This window comes from Diabrotica undecimpunctata, chromosome 8, assembly GCF_040954645.1.
Source record: "Diabrotica undecimpunctata isolate CICGRU chromosome 8, icDiaUnde3, whole genome shotgun sequence".
Taxonomy (NCBI): Eukaryota; Metazoa; Arthropoda; class Insecta; order Coleoptera; family Chrysomelidae; genus Diabrotica; species Diabrotica undecimpunctata.
In genome coordinates, this window is record NC_092810.1 from 76,421,240 (window position 1) to 76,446,542 (window position 25,303).

At 29.9% G+C, this 25,303-nt stretch overlaps 1 protein-coding gene across 9 annotated transcripts in view; it reads left to right on the forward strand.

Annotated features, from left to right (window-relative positions):
• DIP2 (disco-interacting protein 2) overlaps positions 1-25,303 on the forward strand; it is a 1,036,664-nt gene that overhangs the window by 748,424 nt on the left and 262,937 nt on the right. For 6 of the 9 annotated variants that reach the window (XM_072540500.1, XM_072540501.1, XM_072540503.1 and 3 more), the window contains one exon: positions 6,817-6,921. The exons of the other annotated variants lie outside the window; for them this stretch is intronic. In XM_072540500.1, the coding sequence (XP_072396601.1) occupies positions 6,817-6,921 (105 nt within the window). The remainder of the gene's footprint in view (positions 1-6,816; positions 6,922-25,303) is intronic. 9 annotated transcript variants of the gene reach the window in all.

Genomic DNA, 25,303 nt, shown 5'->3' on the forward strand with positions numbered 1-25,303 from the left:
AAATCAACAAATGCAAAAGTATTTTTTTATTTACTTTTTACTTTAAATGTATTATTTAATTATTAGAAGGCCATGAATCTAAACTTGGACATAATTTTTAATAGCTACAAACATTTTAAAATTACATTTTCTTGCATATCTAAATTTAAAATCACTTTACTCTTCAGTATTAATTAATAATTTTGATTTTTCCTATCTACCACTTAATATTTTATAAGATTATCTGTTAATGATTTCTATGTGATGCATAACCTTCAATGAAGAATCATTTTTTTTCGTAAAATTATTAATAAAGAATATTTCCCATTTTTTGCCAACTTTTTCAGACATGAAACGGAAAACAAACATAACAAGTCAACATGAATAAATATGAACCTTTTAAAACGAGTAAATCGGTACTCACCGAAGGGACCTCAGACGTTCAGATACAATTAGCGTCTCTTTGTAAAGACAATGAAGTCGACTTTACTAAAGTAACAAGACATTTACTTAACACAGACACTACACAGTACTCCCCTGAGTTAGTGATAAGTTATAGTCTAAAAAAATCATTATGAAATTGACTGGCCAGTGTGAAAACTAGTGCCAATAAAACACAAAACACACACAAAACATTTTCTTCGTTGAGACTTAAAATAATGATTAATAACAATAATTATGGGAAATTTGTATGTTTATACAAAGAGTTTTTTGACATTATGCTTGAATGATAATATTTGATCTGATTATATATACCTATATACAGTCGTGCTATGCTTGGCTATTATGCCGGTCCTGGCAGCTTTGGTAGCTGTGATAATTAATAGACAATAGACTATTTACAAGGGATTATTCAGTTTTACAGCTGTTATTTAAATAACTTTTATAATGAGACACTAAATTTCTGGATACAGTATACCGATGACCATTGACCACGCAATTGTGTTGGGGTACCTAGAATTAGTGAATGTTAATAACCAATACATCCATAACATTCAATAATTCTAGGTTCCCCAACACAATTGCGTGGTCAATGGTCATCGGTACCTTCTATTTTCAACCTTTCTTTTTAATCAGATTTATATAAAAAATTTGACTTTTCTATTTCTTCTATTTAAACGAGTATTTTTGTTATCTATAACAATGGTGTTTATAGTTGATTTTTCGTACAAAGTCTGATTTCCAGAGATAGAAAGACATATTATTTTTTGTTTTTCTCTTCGTAATAGTTGAGCCCTTTCTGTCAAAAATAGTTGCTTTTTTTAATTGCTTTGGAGTCTCCAACAATAAAGTTAACTTTTCATGCCTTTTTTATAATTTTTTTAAATTTTTTTAAATGGTTTACTAAGCTCTAATTAAAACAAATTACTTTTTCTCCTGGCTTCATGTTTCGATATATTGTACATATGTGATAGAATAGAAGTATTGTATTATATTATATTGTTTTCTTGTTAACATACTGTAAGTTTGTATTAAAAACTCTGAATGTGTTTTTACTGTAATTTTATTGTAGTTATTAAATGTATTTTCTAACACCTAAACCTATGCATTTGACATTGTTTGACATCTTTATATGACTTTACAATCATTAGAACTAAAGAATTGCAGAAATACTGCTCGAAACGTTTTCTATTAAAAGATTGAAATAGTTTTTTCATTTTTTTTCTCCTTGACCGATATCCTCATTTACAGTGAGATTTTAATCTCACTCACATTGTGTATTTAAATTTATACGGTTGTACTCCTTTCAATATATATTATATATATATATATATATATATATATATATATATATATATATATATATATATATATATATATATATATATATCATCGAACCACTACACACACTCATACTTATAACTAATTATTGTTTAACAGTATTATTTATCAGTTTAGGCTTGGAATGGATTGGATAATACTCATTATCGAAAACTCGAAAAGTTTTATTTAATTCGAATAATATGTATTCCACTAACCACAAGTTTGAGATTTTAACTGTTCAGCGACGATTATTAATAATTAGTTTGTTTTACTAATATATACTATGTATATTATGTTTATATTTTATTATAATTCATATAAACATTATTAATGCAAATCTGAAAACGACTATATCATTTACTATTAAAGACAGGTTTAACATGTTGATTTTGTGTTTGTTGCTATTCATTTAGGTATATCTTGTAGTTTTAATGTATATAAATGTTAATAGCTTTTACTTATTAGCATGCAGCTTGGTTATGGACTCTTTTCGTATTTTTGTTTTCTTTAAAACGTGATCTTGATTTTAAATATTTAATGGGGATTTAAATAGGTTTTAGTTATCTAGGTATATGTAAAATTATTAAATAGTGAAGCAGAAAAATTTGAGCCTTGCATTTATTAACCATTTTTCTTCCAACAAGTACGAACTAAAACGATTGAGCTCTATATCGACTGTTTGTTATTCTAATTTAGTTTTACATTTTCTGCTTAATTAAAACATAGCTGTGGTAAATACATAAATAAAAAGATTGTAAAAATCATATAATTTGCGAAAGTGTATAATCACTACTCCGTTAGAGAGTATTACAAATTTTTTTGCAAAAGTAATTAGTTTAAAATTTCTCTTTTGCATAAGTTATTGTACAGCGAAACATATCAAGTTGACGATATTCGGTAAAAATTACAGGGTTTTTATGTTTTTTGATGTATTATTAAAAATTAATTTCCATCAAGTAACCTCCTATTCCATAATCAAGTTTAATTGGCAGCGGATACGCGTAGAAATAGGAATATCCGAAAAGCAGTTTGGACGTATTGTCAACCTTCTTGTGTTTGTCGGTATCATTTCTCTTCTTACCAATATCTCCCCGATTACTTTATCCCATGTCTGTCTTGTTCTTTCTCTTTTTTTGTTTTTAAATATTATTTTTGCTTCCCCCACTCTTCTTACTGGTACGGTATCCTTCATCCGGTGTTGATGACCCCACCATGTCAGCTGTCTCTTTTATATAAACTTTAATGTGGTTTGTTTTTTCAGTTCGTTCCTTATATCTGTGTTCCTTATTCTATTTTGGTAACTCCTTCAACTCTTCTTAAAAACTTCATCTCTATAGCATGTATCTTGCTCTTTTGCCGTACCGTTAGTACCCATGATTCGCTGCCTAAAGTCGGTACAGGTCTATCAACTGCTTTAAACACTTTCATTTGTGTATTCCGTGATATTTTTTTTATATAAATTTTTTGTTCATTGTATGATATTGTTGTAGCGTTTTCTTTACTCTGCTATTGATTTCTGCTACTAGAGATGCAGTTTCTTCTATTATTACTCCTAATTATGTAAAAGTTTTAACTTGTCCTATTTTTGTTCCTTCAATTTCTATCTTCTTTTGCTTCTCATATTTGCATAACTTTTGTTTTGTTAATATTTATCTTCATTCTGTTTTATTGAGTATTTATTTCCATATTTCCAAATTATTTTGAAGTTCTTTTTCAGTTTTTGCAATTAGCACCAAATCTTCAGCAAATACTCCTTTAGAGATTGCTGCTTTTTGCAGGTTTCTAGATCCTACATTCAGTTTTTTACTTCTTTTTGGGCATGTCTTAATAATTTCGCCCATAAATATAACAAATAGGCATTGTTGTTCTCATTGTATTTTTTTTTGTATCATTCTTAGTAACTTGTTGTCCATCGATTTTCGTCTAATATTTTCCATATTTTCTGTCTTAGTACTTTATCGAAGGATTTTTCTATGTAAAGGAATGCTACATATATTTTCTTTTTCTCTTGAAGCGCTTTTTGTGTTATCTGTTTTAAAGTAAATATATGATCCTGTATACTTCTACCACTTACCACTTCTAAATCCACTTTGTCTAATGTGTGTTCTGTCATTGTTTTTAATTGTTTGTTTATTATTTTTTCTAAGAGTTTCATACATGTATTCTCTCCTTTCTCCTTCTTTGTATATGGGTACTATTGGGTATACTGACACTGTCCAATCTTTCGGTATATCTTCATTTTTCCATATTTTATTCATTATTTTTATTAATATATGTCCTCCATTTTTTCTCATATTTTTTATAATTTTTGTTGTTATTCTAACCACTCTAGGAGCTTTTCCATACTTCAACGTTTCTATTCCTTCTTCCCCATTTATTGAGTTTTCTGTATTATTTTCCAATAATTATTTTGTTCTTCATTAATGTCGTCTTGGTTTATATCCGTTACCAGTTCTTCGAAGTATTATTTCCATCTTTTAACTATTTCTTTTGTTTCTGTTATTAATTCTCCATTTTTATTTTTAATATTGTATATTTCATGTTTTTTTTGCGTTTCTACCATCTTTAGGGTTCTGTAGAATAGCTTTTGGTTAACTGTTGGTATCTTCTTCCATTTTCTCTCCGAACTTTTTCCAAGTGTCTCCCTTTGCTGTTTTTACCAATACTTCTACCTGTTCTTTTTCATCTTACTTTTTTATTTCTTCGGACCACCACGCTGCCTGCTTCTTTGTCGAGTCTCTTTTACTTGTCCGCATACTTCCTTAGCTGTATCCAGTAGCAGGGCCTTGTATTTGTTCCGTAGATTGTTTTATCATTATTATCGTATTTCTTTTACTGTTCTAAGTTTTTCGTTTACTTTTTTCTCAAATATTGTTTTTATCGTCTCGTTTATAATCGGTTTTTTCTTTTCTGTGCTAGTCTTTTTCTTTTTTTGATTTCTTTTCGTATCTTTGTTATTTCCATGTAATGGTCGCTGCCTATATCGGGTCCTCTGTCTACATTTGTATCCATAATGTAATTATAGATTTTTCATTTCGACTATTTACTTCTGTAGTATACATGTGGATTTCCTTTTTAAAAATGTTAAAAAATGTACTTATCAGTTATTGCCATATTATTTAAAGTGCAAAATTCTAGCAATCTCCTTCATTCTAGAATTCAATATAATGTAGTATTCGTTGAACTAAAAAATCATATGATAGTGTACTACTTGTCAAATATAGCTTGAGACTTTGTTTTTTTTGATATAAGACTCCACCTTCGATGCGTAGTGGACAGTAGCAAAATTTATAATTATTATTTCCTGATCGCTAAAAGCAGTTTGCCACAAAAAATATTGTTGTGATGGAAGAGCTGTTATTGTGATTGATTTAAGTTAACATGAATTTTTAATCAAGTTAAGAAAGCAAAATCTTGTCAAAATCTTGTCATATCCACACAGTTTTCCCAATAAAATCTAAATTTTTTGAGTTATTCGTTACCGTTTAAAAACATGCTTTTTTGGCGTGTAATTTGTGAACTTTCAGTCACGAATAACGGCAAAAATGTTGACTTTTTAAAAAAACTTTAAAGAACATTTTTGTCTTAAAATTCACTATTCTAGCTATTACCATGGTTTTGTTTGATAAATTTTTCTCACCCCCGAGTTGAGGTAGTAACAACCCCCAAAGAAAAAGCACTTAATGTCATAGAGTAGATTTTGATCTTTAAGCTATTTTTTTCTGAACAGAAAACCGTCATATCCTGGATTATTAGACGCCTTTATGAGATCACGCTAACTTCGTTTAGTAAAGCCCTTTAAAGCCCTAAAGAATTTTTCTTTTCTTAAAAGGTTGTAAGTTTAGTTTTCTTATCAAAGATTTGTTTTTCATATCATATTAAAACATTACTAACTGTATTTTATTTGTATGTATTGGGCTACAGTGTGAATAATATATTGTTAATGATAATATCCATATTGACAAAATGCAAGACATCAAGTTCTTCTAATTTACTACATTTATTACCTAGCGGTTTAGTTTAAGGCAGGCATTTTTTTTTAATTTAACGTAATTTTACTACAGAAAAAATGCATTTTGTAAATGTTTACGGTTAATTTGTTTAGTTTGAAATCAGTAACAACATAAACATTTAAATTGTACAATTTTAATTTTGAGCGTTCCATTCATTTCATAACCACGTGGTATCGGAACAGTGACTCAAATACATTCATTGTAACTAGCTATTATCTATTTCAAATTCAGATTTTTTAAAAATAATTCAATAATAGATTAATATTAATTGCATAAATATTAATCTAAATTATTTTTATTGTTTAATTTTCACCACCACGTTACACGAGCTTTGATGAGTTGACTCAAAAAAGTGACTTTTCAGCACTGAATACATCCAGTCGTCTATTCAACTATGAATTAGTTTTAATGCCTACTGTGTCCTTCTAGAAAATGTTCGGTGTTACACGATTTTCTTTTTCAATTATGACAATAGGAGAACTGCCTGTTTCATTTTAAGAAAACTAAAAATTTTATATTGTTTTTTTAATATATCTTACATTCTCCATGGTTTTATGATCACCATAAGCACAATGGCTCAGTTGATTACATTCAGAATATCGACTTACAAAAATACAATATAATACCAAACTATAGAATAGTAGAAATATAAATCTGACACAAAAAAACGATTCGGGTGACAAGTAAATATATGTAATAAACATCGTAATAGTACAGATGACAGAATAAATAAGTCTAACTGCTGTTAAAATCGGCAGAAGAATTTATTTATCGATTTCAATTAACTTTATGATTTCTTTTTTGTAATATTATAATACACATAACATATTATAACCAACATAGATCGGATCGATAAAATTTAAGATATGGGCGATAATTCCACTTCCGTATTTATTGTTTAAGATTAAAAACAATTTAGTTTAGTATATATAAAATTAATTATTCTGCAGGAAGTTAATGAAAAACACTGTATTCTGCTAAAACGAAATGCATTTTTCATGTAGTCGGGATTTACTTTAATTGAGATCGCATGTGGATCAGTGTTGTTTTGCATGTATAGATGTGGCTGAAGAAGCTCAAGCCAAGAGTACTGCCAGCCCTGCTAGTCGTGCAGTCCGTAGAGGCAACCGAAGGCTTACGCGTAATGAAAGCAGATACCATTCAGGTAAGGAATAGTAAAAAATTTTAAGGAAAACTGCTCTCATTCATTTAAGCTTGCAAAATCATATATTTTTTAAGTGATTGTAATATTGTACACCCGTTAATATTTACTTAATGTTTTATTCTTGGTCGTTTTCTACTATTTTTGGCAGCTTATAACTTTTCTACTACGTCGTAAGTTTTTCTGAGTGTGTGCATCTTTGTATATTTATTGGAAGAAATAAACAAAACATACCTATCAAAAAAATTTAAAGGGATCCTCATGTTTTGTATTGTGAATATAGTGTTTTTTTTTTTAATAGTGTAATCATCTTTTATTTATAAGTTATAAGCTACGAGAATACCCAAATGAGAATAGCACGAAATAGTCGTGCTATTCTACCAAAGAAATTATCAATTTTTTTTAATTAACAAACTTTTTCGCGACATTCGTTGATAAAGGTATCTAACAACTACTTTTGATAAATTAAGTGATAACAATATGTAATAAACAAAATATGCAAACGGTTAAATGTCATTTTTTACTTATAAACAATATATATATATATATATATATATATATATATATATATGTATATACAATGTAAGATCGCTAATCCGTTTTAAATACTAAAGATGAAGACCAACAAATCATATGGAAAAGTGAAACAATTTTACTGAAAAAGCATATAAAATCCTTTAAAATGAGTGTTTGTATTATTTTTGTTAATTTTGTTAACTCGGGCTTAAAGGGTTGTAGGACATTATTTATTTTTTCTTAATTCGTGTAAAAATGCCAATATAACTAATACAAACAAATTAATTTCCTGCATGTTATTTCGTCCAGTTATTTTAATTGTTTAGCTTTAAATCAGAGTAGTTTTGCAAACCTATTTTACAATATTTAGCATAAACTTTTTAAACTTTATATAACTTAATTTGACCTTTTACTTCAATCTGGTGCTTTCAGTTTTCATGTATAGCCAATAGTTAACACATAACGTTGTAGTTATGTTTTTTGTGCATTTTTAGAAAAGTATTAATAATTTTCAAACATTCAACTTTTGAAGTTATTTTTGCAATAATTAAGCAGCAAACTAAAAAAAAATACTTTGCAAACCCTCATTTTAAAGGATTTTTTACGCTCTTTTAAAAAAATTGTGTCAATTTTCTCTATAATGTACTGGTCTTCACCTGGTAAAATCAAATAGGAATCTTACATTGTTTATATATTGTTTATAAGCAAAAAATGACGTTCAATCGTTTGCATGTTTTTATTATTACATACTATTATCACCTTAAAAGCAGTTGTTAGATACATGTATCAACGAATGTCATGGACAAATAATATCCTTAGTTCTCTGGTCTATTTAGTCTAAATACATCGGAGCTAAATCATACCAAACAGATTTGTTGATAAGTAATGCACAATAAGTAGATCACTCTGTTACTCTGGTTCAATCTTTGTATCTTTTATAAAAATTATTTCCTGACCGATTTCTGATACTATAAATCAATATATATATATATATATATATATATATATATATATATATATATATATATATATATATATATATATATGAAATGACCAAATATATGGCCTAGGAGGACAAATTCGTTAAACTTCCCGTGCTCGAATCGGTATCAATAAAGTGTTATGAGCATTTCGGCCTATCCCAGCCTCATCAGACACTTGGGCTGATACAAATTCAAACTCGGAAAGTCCAACGAATGTCTCCCAAAACTTCACTACAACAGTAGTTGTATATATATATATATATATATATATATATATATATACAGGGTGGTCCTTAAGTAATTGTACAAAGAGAAACCGTAGATTCTGCACTTTAAAAGATTACTATTTAAGCCAACTTGCTTTAATAAAATGTTGATATTAAGAAAGATACAGGGTGTTAAAGTGGAAATTTAAAATGTTATTTTTCGCTATAACTTTTACGTTTGTAAATATTTTTGGACAAAAATTTACAGTTAGATGCTTTTGAGTAGGATAAATTATAATTTTATACTTACTTTAATGTAACTAATAGAGGGCGCCACATATGCCACATGTGTGGCATAAATTTGCGCTTCACTTTTTTGCTCTTTAAGTTAACTCTATTTGTGTTAAAAAATATTAAAGATAAATTATTTTTACAAAGAAAAGGTATACTTGTTAGTAACCTAAAAAAGCAACCGTTTTCGAGATAAATGCATTTTATAACTCAGCTTCACAATAATTCTTAGTTTGATATTTGTGAGGTAAAGCACTGAATACATGTAGATAAGCATTATTTATTGTTTACTCTTATTAGAACAATTCAAAGATGAGAATGTAACATCGCAAAATGCTTTGTTATATGTGCTAAATGTCTTATTGGAGAAAAGATATTTCATCTTCTTCTTTAGATGCTGTGTCCGTATTCAGACGTTGGCCGTCATCATGGTTACAATTTCCCTTTGCTATCACTTCTTAAGTTTCTATAATGGCGTTGTATTACTTTTTCTCTATTGTAAAATGCTAAAAACCCAAAATATGTGGTTTATGCAAGATGGTACACAATCACATTCTAGAGAGAAGGCAGTTAGAACATACTTAAATACAACTTTTCTGAACGTTTGATTGGTCGTGGTAGTCATATTCTTTGGCAATGTGGTGAGATATTGATATAATTATTTAATTCAGGAAAAATCCGAAAAGATTACTTATTGTTCATTACGTAAATTGTTTACTCATTTTTATTAGGACAAATAGAAATTAGAGCACAGGTATTGAATAACACATATATGTGTCCTGTTTCATCATACTTTTGCTACAAATCTAACCTGAAAGACTCAGTATTTTTACAAAAACATCATCGTTGTCCTAATAACCGATATTGTTATAAATATAGTAAACACACAGGCAATTTAGTTCAGCATAATATTACTTCGTTAGTAAATCATAATAGTCCATTTGTTCGAGATGTAATTATAGTTACTCGTAAGCTGTAACGTAATCATATAAATAAGTAATGTCATCGATATATTCATCCATTATATATTATAGCCACCACGTAACCCCGAATTTAATCCGCTTGATTTTGGTGTATGGGGCGCATTAAAACAACGTGTCTATAAGAATCCCATAAACATTCGCAACCAACTATGGAAAGAAATAAATACTGCAGACGTTTCTTTATAGAACCAATGATGCTATTTAATATGAGACGATCTTTTATGGAATATATTGACAAATGAATTAAAGAAAATGGTGGACATATCGAACATTTACTTTGACAAAAACTTATGTTATTTAGTTTAACTATTTCTTAATTTGGTTTGTAAACAAAATGTTTTGATTATGACTTTAATTTAACATAAAACGTAAAATGTTTGATGTAAAATCCTATTATTCTGTTATTTTGTCAAATCCTATTATTAATTACCCTGCTGATATATTTATTTTATTTAATATTTCGTTAACTATTAACTTAAGTTAAACGTATTTTATACCAAAATTCAGAAGAATTAATGTTTTTGTCTATTTGTTCTTCGTTGCCTAGAGTAATTGCCTTAGATCAGAATTATGCAGCTGATTTTTAAAATGCGATTATCTCGAAAACTGTTGAATTTTGAAGTTATTAACAAGTATACCTTTTTTTTGTTAAAATAATGTATCTTTAATATTTTTTATCCTAAATATAGGTAACTTAAAGAGCAAAAAAGTTAAGTGCAAATTTATACCACATAAGTGGCGCTCTCTATCAGTTATATCAAAGTGTGCATCAAATTATAATTTCTTATATTTATAAGTACCCAGTTGTAAATTTTTATACATACATGTTTACAAACATGAAAGTTATAGCGAAAAATAAAATTTTAATTTTGCACTTTATCATCCTGTATCTTTCTTAATATCAACATTTTATTAAAGCAATTTGGCTTAAATCGTAATATTTTAAAGTGTAAAATCTACTGTTTCTTTTTGTACAATTACTTAAGGACCACCCTGTATATATATATATATATATATATATATATATATATATATATATATATATATATATATATATATGTTGATGACTTATTACTAGCCTTACCTCCAGACAAGATTCCAGGTATGTTGATGACTTATTAATAGCCTTACCTCCAGACAAGATTCAGGCCACCTTGTCTTTATTCAATGAGTTTGATCCTCATTTACAGTTCACTGTTGAACTTGAGGACTCTAACACAAATAGTATTCCCTTCTTAGACATGCGTGTCATTAGAATGGGAGATAACACCCTTACTACAAGTTGGTACAGGAAACCAATGGCCTCTAATAGGTTTCTCAACTACCACTCTTGTCATCCCTTTAAATATAAATTAAACCTTATTAAAGCTTTAAGCTGCAGGCTAAATAGACTGATACATCCGATTAATCGAAGGGAATCCTTTCAATTACTTAAAAATATTCTGATTGAGAATTCCTATCCATCCTCCCTTATTAATAAATACCTTTATGCTCAAAGCTATGGTTCTTCTTTAAATGACATACCCAATGGTGACCAACTCAGAATAATATCAAATAATTCAATTAATAACACTGTTCTGCCTAATACTGTACTTGGGAATCCAACTACCCATTACTCATCTTTACCTTATTTTCCTCAAGTTACTGAGAAACTCGTTAAACTGTACAAACATAACAACGTACCGGTTAAAATTGCTATTAAGAATGCTAAGACTGTCAGAAATTTGTTTTCTAAAACTAAAACACCTCTGTCCCTTCTGGAACAAGTTATGTAATATATCATATACCTTGTGCTGAGTGTGACTCGTGTTACATCGGTCAGACAGGGAGATCACTGAGAGGGCGTTTTACGACTCACCGCAGTGATATTAATTTATCTAAGCATACTTGTGCTCTTGCCCAACATGCTATCAACACTAAGCACGAAATAAACTTTAATGAAGTTAAAATTCTTGGCACTGAACGCAATCTCGTTAAAAGACAGTTTTTAGAAATGTGTTCAATATTAAAACATCCTAATACCCTTAATAAGAGAACCGACATTAGTAATTTGAGTCAAATTTATCATGCATTAATTTTACAGAATTAGGCTTGATATGTTGTTTACTTAAATTTTGTCCCACATTGGGGTTTTGTTATTACATTTTCATATAATAAATTTAAATAAAAATAAAATAAAATAAATTATTCCTTCCTTAACTAAGATTTATCAACTTACATTTTATTAATATTTGTCAATATCACTTTTACATAATTAAGTAATTGTTCTTTTTGATGAACTTGTTTGATAAAATTTAAACTGAAATTGATTCATAGAATCTTTTTCATTACGGTCCTAAATGTTTGAACCTTTGGACTGTGGAAGTTGTATTAATCTTCACCTGTTAGCTGGCTAACTAGTGACGTCATAATATTATAATATATGATATTTTGGATTGACTTCGCATGCTTTGTTCTTTGTTGACAGATCAATCACTGTTGGGGTAAATGGTGATCTTAACCACCTTTTCCTTTCATTGTTTGGTTTTTTAACGACAAGCTGTCAACCAAATTTATCACATTTTTTGAATATACCGCCTTATTATATAGAGGTTGGTAGGTTGCCTTGCTGTTTATGTCAATTTGACCTCAAGGCCACTTCTCTTCACGTTGTTTGCGTGGGTGTTAGACCTGTAAATTCATTTATCGGCGAGACTCAGTAAGCTAAAGACTGGTAACTTCATTTTATCTTATTACTATTAATCTTAAATAACTTATAATGTTACCTAAAGTTAAAATTAAAATCTAATTTATTAAATAAATTTGTTGGAAGTGCATTCGTATGATCTTTTTAGTTCTTTACACTTTAAAATAAACCTTAATGTTTTTTACTTAAGTTTTTATAATAACTTTTTTATACATGTATGTTTATCACATGTTCTTTTGCTGTGCTAATTTTGTTAAATTGCAAACTATACCTAGTTTCAATTAATTATTTTATACAACGTTAACTCTGAATGTCCAGTTTCGTAAGTTTTTTCATATTTTTAACATCATTGACTGCTACATGTCTTTGTAAGGTAACACACTTTTGTTGTAACTTCTCTATGGATGTTTGGTTTCATATTGTTCTTTTTAGATGAACTGATGATGCTTTCTGAGCAGAAAGCGAAACGTCTTCAATAAATAGATGAAGTAGCCACCTTCTTTGTCTTTTATTTCTCCACTTTGACCGAAAAACCCACCACTCTTCGAGTGTACCTTAGTTTATTTTGGATTGACGGTCGTACTCCTTTTCTCGATATATATATATATATATATATATATATATATATATATATATATATATATATATATATATATATATATATATATATATATGTATATATATATACATATATATATATATATATATATATATATATATATATATATATATATGTATATGTATATGTATATGTATATGTATATATATATATAGATCCTACAGACATTGATGCGTCCTTACATTTATGTTTTTGCATGTAATGCTGCATCCACCGCATTGTTGCGTCAATATACGGACGCAGGATTACAATCGCTTATATTTCAAAAATGGTCGTTACCAATTTCTCCTAACTGACATCAGGGGACACTCGTAATCCAAACAACGGATGTGGCGAATTTGCATATAGTTCTGAGTTATAGCAACAAATTTATTAAGGATTTTAAGTGACGCAACAATGGTGTTAGCATGAAATTTTTGTGGATATATTAGTTCATGGTATCTCCTGCAGGAGGCGTATGAAACAATGGAGTATACTTCATTGGTGTATATTATTTTCATTCTCTCGATTATTCTGCGTCATTTCAATTTGGCAACATTGCTAACCGTCTGAAATACCATTAAATATATAGATGTTTTGCAGTAACATGTAGGTAATAGAGTTTAAGTTGTAAATATGTATATTATTTTTACAATATTACTTTGATGACATTTCATATTTAAGCTTTTTACTAAAATCGCATCCTTTGAAAATGTTTACAGCAACCTTCATCTAGAAGCTGTGGTACTTTACTCTTGTACTTTTGTTTTTTGTGATTTTTTAAGAATGTATATTTCCGATATATGAAAAGCTGGTCTTGCGAACAACTTTTATTTGAAAAGCCTTTCGATATTGTAAAAGAACAAATTCAGATTCGGGGTGGTTAATTAGTGATAAATTTAAATACAGGGACAGACTTTTAGACGTTTTTCAAAAACTAGATAAAATATATTTTTGTGCATGATAAACCTGATAACGAAAGTCGCATAACCCACCCACCTTGAAACGATGTCAGGTACGTGACGGGTCAACATCAGATTTTTTAACATTTTAATAGATAGGTGTTAGAAGTTAGCCTTTATTTTATGAGTAGAAAATTGAAAAAGGTACGATAGTTAAACAATCCCTTCGGAACAAAATTAAATACTTCCAAAATGTGTATTTTTATACAATTAGTTATATTTAATTTAAACACGAATGCACAAGTTTAAATGGATGTACTTACGTTACTTAATTTAACACAAAGATTGTTTTATTGAGTTTGCTTTATACAGTATCAATTAATCTATAGGCTAAAAACTGAACCTGTCAAGAAGTCAGAGAATTTTCAATCTGCTAAAAGATGAATGGTCCATACCAAATCATGAAATCACTAAAGGGACATATCTGAAGAACAAAATGTTAGATTGGTGTAAACTCAGGATTACTACTGATGCAGTAATAATAGCACAGCCACACAAAATAAAAAGAAAAGTGTCTACTACGCACTAAGCTAGTGTAGGTATTCCGATGTATTTTTGTGCATATTTGTTAAATATTTACGAGTAGATCCTCAGTTACGGAAAGTTTCTTTAGTGGCAAAGAAAGATTTATTGATTTGTAGCAACTGATCTAAAAATTTTCAAAAATTATTTATTGAAGAAAGCAGATGAATCTATTCAACATTTAAAGAATAATAAAAATAGTAAAATAAGCTACAAGTTAATTATATAATACATAAAATTAATGGAAATAATTTTCTGCCGTTTGATTTTATTGAATCGTGAAAGAGTTGGCGAAACGGAGCGCATGCCAATTCACGTTTATTCTGAAACAAGTACTCATCAAACATGAAGAGTTTTGAGAAGCCATAACACGTACTGAAAAAATATTGCTAACTAAATTCAAAAGAGTTGTAATTCGTGACAAAGGAAGGGGTATTCCGGTGCTCTTCAGCATTGACCTACAAGAACACACAGGTGTTTTGACAAATTGAAGAAAAAACTTTGTTGAGGATTCAAATATATATTTGTTCCCGAAAATCGGTACAAATAATCCGACGACCGGTTATAAAGTTAAGGAAAAACATGTCAAAATGAGTGGAGTAAAAAATCCTGGTGCCATTACATCAACGAGATTATGCAAATATTTAGCCAGCCAAATCTTCAACATGTAGCCGAATGATATCGAACAACTAACAACTTTTATGGGTCACATTAATGACGTACATAAACAGGTGTATAGATTGCCTGATGACTTATGATACATGTGATGTAGTATAAGCAAATGATGCAGAATTAGATGGTAGTGAGTTAGTTTGTCGAACCTGAAAATGTCCCTACTATCAACAAAAAAAGTCATACTCTGGTGCCATGTACTTTAGACCAAAAAGAAATTGCAAAAAAATTCTTTACAGATCACATAAGAAACAAGACACCACCGAAAAAAGGAGAGTGTGAAGAACTTAAATCCAGCAATACAAATATTTTTGGCAATAAAACATAGCTCCAAATTAAGGTTTTTATACGAAATATTTACCGATTGAGTTAATTTGTGATGCAATTTGACACTGGGCTGACAATCACGAGATACATTAATGCCTGCCGCTAGTTGATGGTTTATTCTTACTTCTGTGCTTATAGCACATTCGAAGTAATTTTTTGAGTTCAGTGTATTTTATTCAATAGAATGTAGTATTTTGTATTAGTTTACTATAGTTTTAAATTTCTACTCAAGTTCTTTATTAAAACGAAAATGATTATTGATTTGTGTTATTTTAAATGTTTCACTTCATTCCTATAGTCAACTTTGTATCTCTTTGGAGATAATACTCTTTTTAATCTAAGAGGGGATGAGAAAAGAGAAAATTTTCACGTTTATTGAAAAAAGTTTTTGAACAAAAATTATTAACCATCTTTAGTTTCAGAGCTTACTCTTTTATTAATAATATGTAGTCTTTAGTTTAGTTTAGTTTTTTAAATTTTTGGTCTTATCAAAAATTGTTAAAAAAAAATAATCAACACAGTTACAACTGTTTGTTACTTATAATATTTTTTGAGATATTCACCTACTTTGAAGTAATCCTTAAAACGAAAAAACTTTCAACTGCATTTTTCTCAAAAATTATCTTGTGTGATTTATATTTAATATTAGTCTGGGTATATAAATAATACGCTTTTTCGAATTTTGTTACAAAAAATGGAATTTGTTGATGTCGATACCGTTATAAGCACCATTTTCTATCATCCAAAAAAAGGAAATTAAGTGTTTTTTCGTATTATACGATTTTTTAATATCTAAAAAATTTCAAATGTAATAAATATTTATATATAATAAAAGTTATAACATTAATTATGCCTGATACATTATATTTAAGATATTTTTTAAAGTTACAAATAGTTAAAAAATATGTTTTTGAAACAGTACGATTACTTCAAAACTAATTAATATTAAAAAAAATGTGATTTATAAACAATTCAGTTCTGAATGTAGCTCATAACTTTTGTCCGCAACTTTTCTCGGTAAACACGAACGTTTCTATTCTCTCACTTTTTATTTTTGATACTTTACTGGTATTTCAAAAGTGTTTGAAATACCAGTACAGTGATACCAGTGATACCAGTAAAGTATCAAAAGTGTTCAAAAACACTGATAATTGTTAATAACTTTTATTAAAAAGGTTTTCCGATGCAACATAATTTACATTATATCTTTTTTGAGAAATATGAGTATTTTGGACTTTCTATAATAAAGTTATTAGTTTTGACATTATTATTAAAATATTCGTATATCATGTAATACTGAAATGTGCTTAGAAAATTATGAACATTCTGTATAGTGCCTTAGTATTTGCGGCATATTTTGATTAACTTTTTGACTTTTTCTTTTTCTTTAATTCTTACTTTAATATCTTTAATTCTCATTTTATATTAGTGATATTCCTGTGAGTCAATAATTTTCATTAATAACACTATATCAGTTTTTCCTGATTTACAATTTCTTTTCGTTTTGTCGTTATGGCTTCATTTATAAAAAAATGCTACTCATTATCTAGCAGACAACCTTGAGAATATAAGATGGCATTTTCTACGCAGACATATTTTCTAACAGAGTACAGATAGTATTTAGGATGACATCAAAATGAATGATAAACTGAACCGAGGTATTTGATAATGGCAACGTTGCGGATGCAGAAACAGCTTTAGTATGAACAAAAATACCCGTTGCGGACACAGAAATGTCGGCTTGCTGTAATATGGTATATTGGGACGTTCCAACGATGGCAAAATATGTGGATGCAAAATTGCTATCGTAGTGAAAGTAAAAAATCATCTTCTTTATTCTTAAAGTATATAGAAAACTGAGTTGACACTGAAGTAGCCATGGTTGCGGGATAGTCAACAACAGTCTAAAATTTAGATATATTTCAATTTTTCGAGTGGACGCACAAACATACCTATAATAAAATGATGCAGCAATGATGGTAAGATTTATATATATATACATATATATATATATATATATATATATATATATATATATATATATATATATAGATAAACTATACTATAACAAATACGTTTTAATTAAATATTTTTGTTTGTCTGCTTTGTAAGTTAAAATTTAATTTTGTTTGATATGTTCTCTTTCGATAAATAGACGTAACGAAGTGATATAAAATATTAAAATTTATCATACTTAAATGTGCTTTCCTTATTACTAAGTAAAAGGGGTAACCAATATGTAGTTTGTAATAAAATCTGGTAACAAAAGTTATATTTTAGAGTTATCGCTTTGTGTCATTACATTACATTTACATCCATACAGTAGGTGTGACCATTATCTTATAAAGTTTTACCATTGTATCGCGTCTTGTCTTATTCTTCAATGTTTCGTGAGTTATTCCGCATATATACTGAAACCTGTGAATTTTGTGATCAATGTCTTTAATTTTCTTGAAAGGTGTGACAAACTAGGTAATAAAAACGATTCACTTGTTCTAGAGGATGATCGTCAAATGAGTACTATTTTTGTTCTTATGGGGTATTTACCTACGTTAAATCATAAGTTTCGATTTTTTTATCGATATTTTCGTGTTGAAATTCTTATACTATATACATATATATATATATATATATATATATATATATATATATATATATATATATATATATATATATATATATATATATATATATGAACCAGAAGTATTTGCTGACAACGTAAGGAAGTAAACGTTAAATAGTGCAGCAATTGCTGCAAACTCACTATTTAACGTTTAGTTCTTTATATATATATATATATATATATATATATATATATATATATATATATATATATATATATATATATATATATATATATAATTAGCTAATCGTCGCTAAAAAGTACTGTTTTTATTTATTTTAAATGATTTGTATTCCTATATATATATATATATATATATATATATATATATATATATATATATATATATATATATATATATATATATATATATATATATATATTTGGAATATATTCAATGGTTGAATAGCAGAGGTTTTATCGGTCAATAATTGGCAAATAAAAGACGTCAACTACTTTATTGCTTTATTTGAATACGTTTCGCTTTTATTTTTAAAAGCATCATCAGTTCACTACAAATAAAAAAGATTTTAGAATATAAGTAAACAAACCAACAGGGTTCATACTTACAAAAACAATTTGTAGGGTTTTTTTAAAGATGTTATAAAAACTCTACGAGAGTAGGAGATCCTCCCCCAAAAAATCTCCTTATAGGAGATTTTTTGTTTTTTTTTCGTTTTTTTTTTGTTTTTTCCTATAAATTTAGAACCTAACCACGTTTATAAATTAACTCTAGTCTACGTTGTTTGGAAGTAGCAAAATGGGTTATAACGTCATCGTAAAATTTATTAAAGTTTTGGAGATATTTTTAAAATTTTTTGTTCTATTGACATTTGAGACAAGCTTGACATTCTTTCTTGTTTCATGGTGTTTTGACAATATGTTTTGATTCTTTATCTCGTTCATTTGAGGCCGACGTTGGTGGTAATGAGGGAATTAATGACAATAATTTATTAAATTCTGTAAGTTTTTTGTAATGAATTGCAGTATATAAAATTATACATATCTTGTAACTTATCCCAACTTTCGAAAATATTTGGATCAGCATATAAAACTTTTAATTCATTTTCTAATTTTATTTTATTAAAGAATGATGGATAATTTTTAATTAACCTGTCTAATAAAAATCTTGGAAATACTTTGGCGTAACTTTTAAATTTTGAATCGTCAAAGAGGTCAAAAATTTGCAAATCTTCAAAATTCGAAAAACGAGTATCTATTTGCATACTAATAGTATCCAAAATTTCAAAATATACTCGTTTTTCGAGATCTGTTTCTGGGTTATGCCTTTGTCTTTTTTGGGGGGTTCGGAAATATCAAGCAAAACGTCACTGCGTATATACTGGAAATTACTATCATGAAAATCTTTGAGATTTTTCACCAGTTTTGTTATTCTATTTTTGGAATGAATAATGTCAGTTAACTGATTTTGAACAACATTGAATATCAAATCGGTTTGGGTAAACACTTTTTTAAAAATATTTAAAAATATGTTAAAAGAGTAATCATTTAATAAAGTTTTTACACCGATTGCATCACTTTCAAAATCGTCGCATTCAATAATAAAATCAAAAACTTCCAAAAGCGGTTCACGAAAATCTGCTACAGTGAAAACTAACCCGAAATTTAAAATTCCATCGTGTCTGACAAACTGTTGGCATTATTTTTCGAAACAAACCATTCCAAAAACATTAGTCCGTTTAGGCGAGCTTGAGAAAAATGAAACAAATTCGCTTAAGCTGGCAAAAACATTTTTTAAATTTTTTTACTTTTTTAATTCATTCTATGCGCATGAGAGTGAGTAAATAAAGCTTGCGGTGCAATAGTTTTAAATTTTGCCTGGAGACCATTATCACAGCAGCGCCGTCATAAGTTTGCCCTACCAATTTATTTGATATCAAAAAATTTTAATCTGTCCTTTAAAACACCAAAAATATATTCTGCCATATGGCTTTTACTCACGTCTGCAAAACCTAAAAACCTCTCACAAATATTACCACATAACGCGTATCGAACAGCAATTGTTAATTGTGAATGTTTCATCTACTTCTAGTGAAAAGCAAATGGTTTCCTGAATCTCAGATTCAATAACGTCAAATTTCAAATCCAATATATATATATATATATATATATATATATATATATATATATATATTAATGTGATATTATAAGTCTGAGGTGCGCCAAGCAATTAATTAGCTAATTAATTAATTAATTAAAGTTATTTAAATGATGCAATTATTATGATTCTATCACACTATTTAATTTTCTTATCTCAGGGTTATACTCATGCTTTAATATCTATGCTTTACATATGATAGGTAAGGTCCAAAGAATACCGGAATAATAAAAAAATATATGATACAACATTATATATTGAAATAAAATTCACACTCAAATATCTTCAATAAAAATATCGCATATAATGATTATCAAAATTTTGTTCGGCGTACGTGAACCTTCAAAAATTAATGGTATATACAATATAAATTAAAATTTCAAATCAAAATTGTTGTTCCAAATCTCCTGATCAAAATATTCCTATCTTTTCTAAAGCAATTGTTAAAAAATGTGTTGTTAATAAAGAAAAACTGACGAATGGTAAAACTATCTCTCTGATGATGAGTTGTCCAAATCCTTGTTCCTTGTAGACTACACTATCTATTCTTAGCAGTCCCCTAGGTAATCAGCAATCTTACTACAAATTATTGCGAGCCTATCGTCTTTAATGATCTCCTTCAAATGCACGTATCGTTCAAATGATGCTAGCCTCTTCTCCTCTCGATAAACTGAATCTCTCGTTCCGGCCTGAACAGTGACTCTTGGAATATAAGTAGAAAAATATAACTTACAATATTTTGCTGGATCAGCTTCCGTCAGATACACTTACTCCACGAAAACTCACAAACATTCACTTCTACTGCTGACTACCTCTGGAGAACCACCAGAGAACAACGACTGTTCGCCTTCAACCCTTGAAAAAACAACTGATTATCTTTTCTCCCTCAAAAATCTAGCTTAACTCTCATTCCTACATACCTATCCCACTTTTTTTAATCTCCTCCAATCAAAGTTCGTCACACTTATCCCCATCTACCATTTAGATAACAAACAACAATTTTACCTACAATTATAAATTTCCTAAAAACTATTAACATGCTAATCGGTTTCTACAAATTCTTAAGAACTAAAGGAGAATTATATTTTCTAAATATTTCTATTCTATTGTCTTATTCACTGTATATCGACGTACAAATCTATTTGGAAAATCCGCTCGCATTGTTCACGATTTCACTACGCTCACTCACGTCACTCGAATATATTTTACAAAGAAAATAATTTATGCATATCTTTAAATTTTGTTTACTACAGGTAATCCAGGATAATGGACTTTCATTTCTTCGAAATATCTTTTATTTTGCACTTTGAAATATATTAAAAGCAAACCAATATTATTTTCAACTTTACATATCTTAACAATATATATACAAATATACAGTATATCCGTAAAGTATGGAATAAATTCGATATTTCCTAAATGAAAAGCCTTTTTAAAAAAATCTAAAACACGTCGATTTTTAAATTTAATGTTCTACATTTTACAATAAAATTTCATTATACAAGGTGATACACATTACAGTGATGACGTCATTGGCTCTTTTTTTAAATGTAATACCCTGTATTTTAGGACATTTTTAGATCGATAAAAATGAGCTGATTTCAAAAAAGTATAATACTCGGGTATAATGGATATAATTTGAAAGATATGCGCTTAGAAAATAAATTTTTTATTATCAATTGCAAAAAAGTAGCCTACTTCTAGATTTTGGTAAACTGTAATTATTTTTAGTAACGTTCAATAACAATTAAGTAGTACAATAATTGTATTAATTCGTGAATGTTCTGTATTATTGCTTAGAATTAATTTTAAGTAGAAATGAATTTGAGTGTAAAGCAAAGAATTGAAATACTAATGATGATTGTGTATGGAGAAAAATCGCGAACTCAGATGAAAGTGTGTAATTTATTTAATGATAAATATCCAGAAATACTCATCACGCAGTCAACAGTAAGTAAGATTGAAAAGAAATTCCGAGAAACTGGTACGGTTGAAAATGCTCGCAAATCAGGTCATCTCTCTGTAAATTATTGTAGCGTTTTTAAATAAAACGAGCGAGATTTTATAAACTAAAAACTACTCCTAGAAAGTACGCTTATATATAAGAGTCACTATGTACTAGAATATTCGGGAGTAGCCCACCTCTAATTCGCCTATTTGACGGGTTGATCTCTCTCTCGCGCTCGAGACATCGCCGGAAAGTTCTAGTCGTTTTCAAGATGCAACCGTTACACGGGCCACGCCGAATGCATGTTCGTAACACTGCTTCCCTCTTAGATCTGAGCGTCCCGATCAGCAACTCTATATGTAGGCTCAGGATGGCGGAATCAACAGGACTCTCCAGCTCTACATGAACCCCTCAGAAAGAAATAACAGTCTACTGTCTTTGAAGGACACGATCTCTTCGGATTAATGCAACACACAGTAATTCTTACGCCGGTTTCTCGAAAGATTACTTCAAGCATGCTCCTGACAATCTTCCAATCCAGATTATATAGTGCATGGCCTATCTTGGGTAATGCAAAATTCTTGATGTCGTAATTGCAGACGATTTTCTTCAAATTAATTAGAGAACGCCATATATCCTCGTAGGTTGTCCTGTCTGTATACGACTTCCTGGTCACCATATACAGCAAAGATCGAGGACCGTCTTCTAATCTCAGTACTTTCCCAACTTTGGGCTGCTGATTTTTTAACTCGTCCAAACGACCGAACTTCTTATAAAATACGAATGAGATTCCTGTAGTCGTCTCAAGATCTTGGGCAACACAGTGGGCCAGAGAGACGTTATGCGGAACACTAAAAAGATCCTGCTGAACTTCTGTGGTCACGCCGAATCTAGCACTCTTTCTCTCTGCGTAATTTGACATAAATTCATTAAAGCTTGGTCGCCGGCCATCTTTGATCTCATGTTGAAGGGTTCGGGCTTCTTCTGTTTTATTTGAGCCAGCATAAGGTGCAAGACGATTTATGTGAACTACTTTTGGTTTACCTTTCGGAAACTTCTTAATTCGGTATATTACGTCATTTATTCTCTTTTTAATTTCATACGGACCCTCCCATTGGCAGTTTAGGAGACAAGCCCAGACGACTTTGTGGATTATAAAGCCAAACAAGATCACCTACTTCATAGCTTTCATTCGTGCATCGAGAATCGTATTGATCTTTCATTCTGTCACTGGCTAACTGGATGTGTTGTCGGGCAAGTTCATGAATGTTCATTCTTAACTTCAGATGGTCGACATAATCTTCGATTGCAACATGTTCCTCGGAAGGTCTGCAGCCAAACATAAGGTCGCAGGGCAAACGAACTTCACGACCTAACATCAGGCAGGTTGGAGTCTGGCCTGTAGTTTCATTCACGGCCGAGCGGTAGGCCATTAGGAATAAATGAATGTGCTGGTCCCAATCTCTTTAGTGTTCTGATATAACTTTGGACAGGTGTTTACCCATCGTTCGGTTCATTCTCTCAACCATTCCATCTTATTGAGGATGTAGTCGTGTCGTTCTGGTCTTATTAACACCAATCAATTTACAAACGTTTTGGAAAAGGTTTGACTCGAAGTTTCGCCCTTACTCGGAGTGGATCTCCAAGGGAACACCAAATCGGCTAAAGAATTCTTCAACAAGTACCTCTGCAACGGTAGCAGCTTCTTGATTTGGTATCGCATACACCACAGTCCATTTCGTAAAATAATCCATGGCTACCAGGATATATTTATTTCCATCATTTGTCTCTATAAGTGGACCTGCAATGTCGATTGCTACTCTTTCCATAGGACTACCAACATTGTACTGTTTCATGGGTGCCCTCTTTTTACCAACTGGACCATTACTGGATAGACCATTACAGTTTACATTTCCGGCACCATCTTCTTACATCATCTTTACAGTTCACCCAATAGAACCGTTCTCGAACCTTTTGCAGAGTCTTCGTAATACCAAAGTGTCCACCTGATCCACGGACATGTAACTGACGCAATACTTCTGACACTTTACTTTTAGGTACAATCAACTGAAGCTTAGATTCTGTACCATCATCGTTTTCAAAGGTTCTATACAGAAGATGATCTTTTAGCACTAGGCAATTCCATTGACTCCAGTAACACTTGACTTCGGGACTACATGCACTAATGTCTTGCCAAGAAGGTCTTTCACTTCGACGCATCCAATCCAATACTCTTTTTATGCATGGATCATCTGCTTGAGCGTCTTGTAGCTGTTGAGGCTGCTATTGATCATTAATGACGGTGGTTCATCTCACGTGGCAAAGTCGTTCTTCTAATTTAAGACAGTGATTACAATTTGCACTGCACGGCTGTCTCGAAAGGGCATCAGCATTTGAATGAACTCTGCCAGCCCAGTATTCGATCTGTTCTAGCTTTCTAACTGTTGTATTATTTTCTTGCAATTTACGACGAATGTGACCTACGTCGCCACCATTCCAACATCTGGTTTCGCGTCTCTTCGGCATCATGTTGCGAACTACTTTCCGTACGATTTCCTCCAGACGTTTATCGTTTCGTTCGGTGCTCTCTTCAGAGGTTCGTACTCGATAGCTCCGTGAGTCTTGACTAGCTGTTTCGTGCTCCAAGGCAATGGCGAGCGCTTCATCTAAAACTTTCTCTCTTCCTAGTCGTAAAGGTAGTTCACTGTCCCTCAACCCATTGACGAAGGTATCTACAGCAATGTCTTCCAATATGTTGTCTGGTGCCTCTGGATAAGCCAACAGCGCCATACGAGCAACATCTGCTTCAAATTCTTGCAAACTCTTACTTGCTCGTTGAATTCTACTTCTTATTTGTACTTTGTAGACTTGTTGTAGATGAGCATCTTCGTAACGTTTGTCTAGTCGAGTAAACAAGGTCTGGTAACATTTTTCTTGACCCTTAGAAAT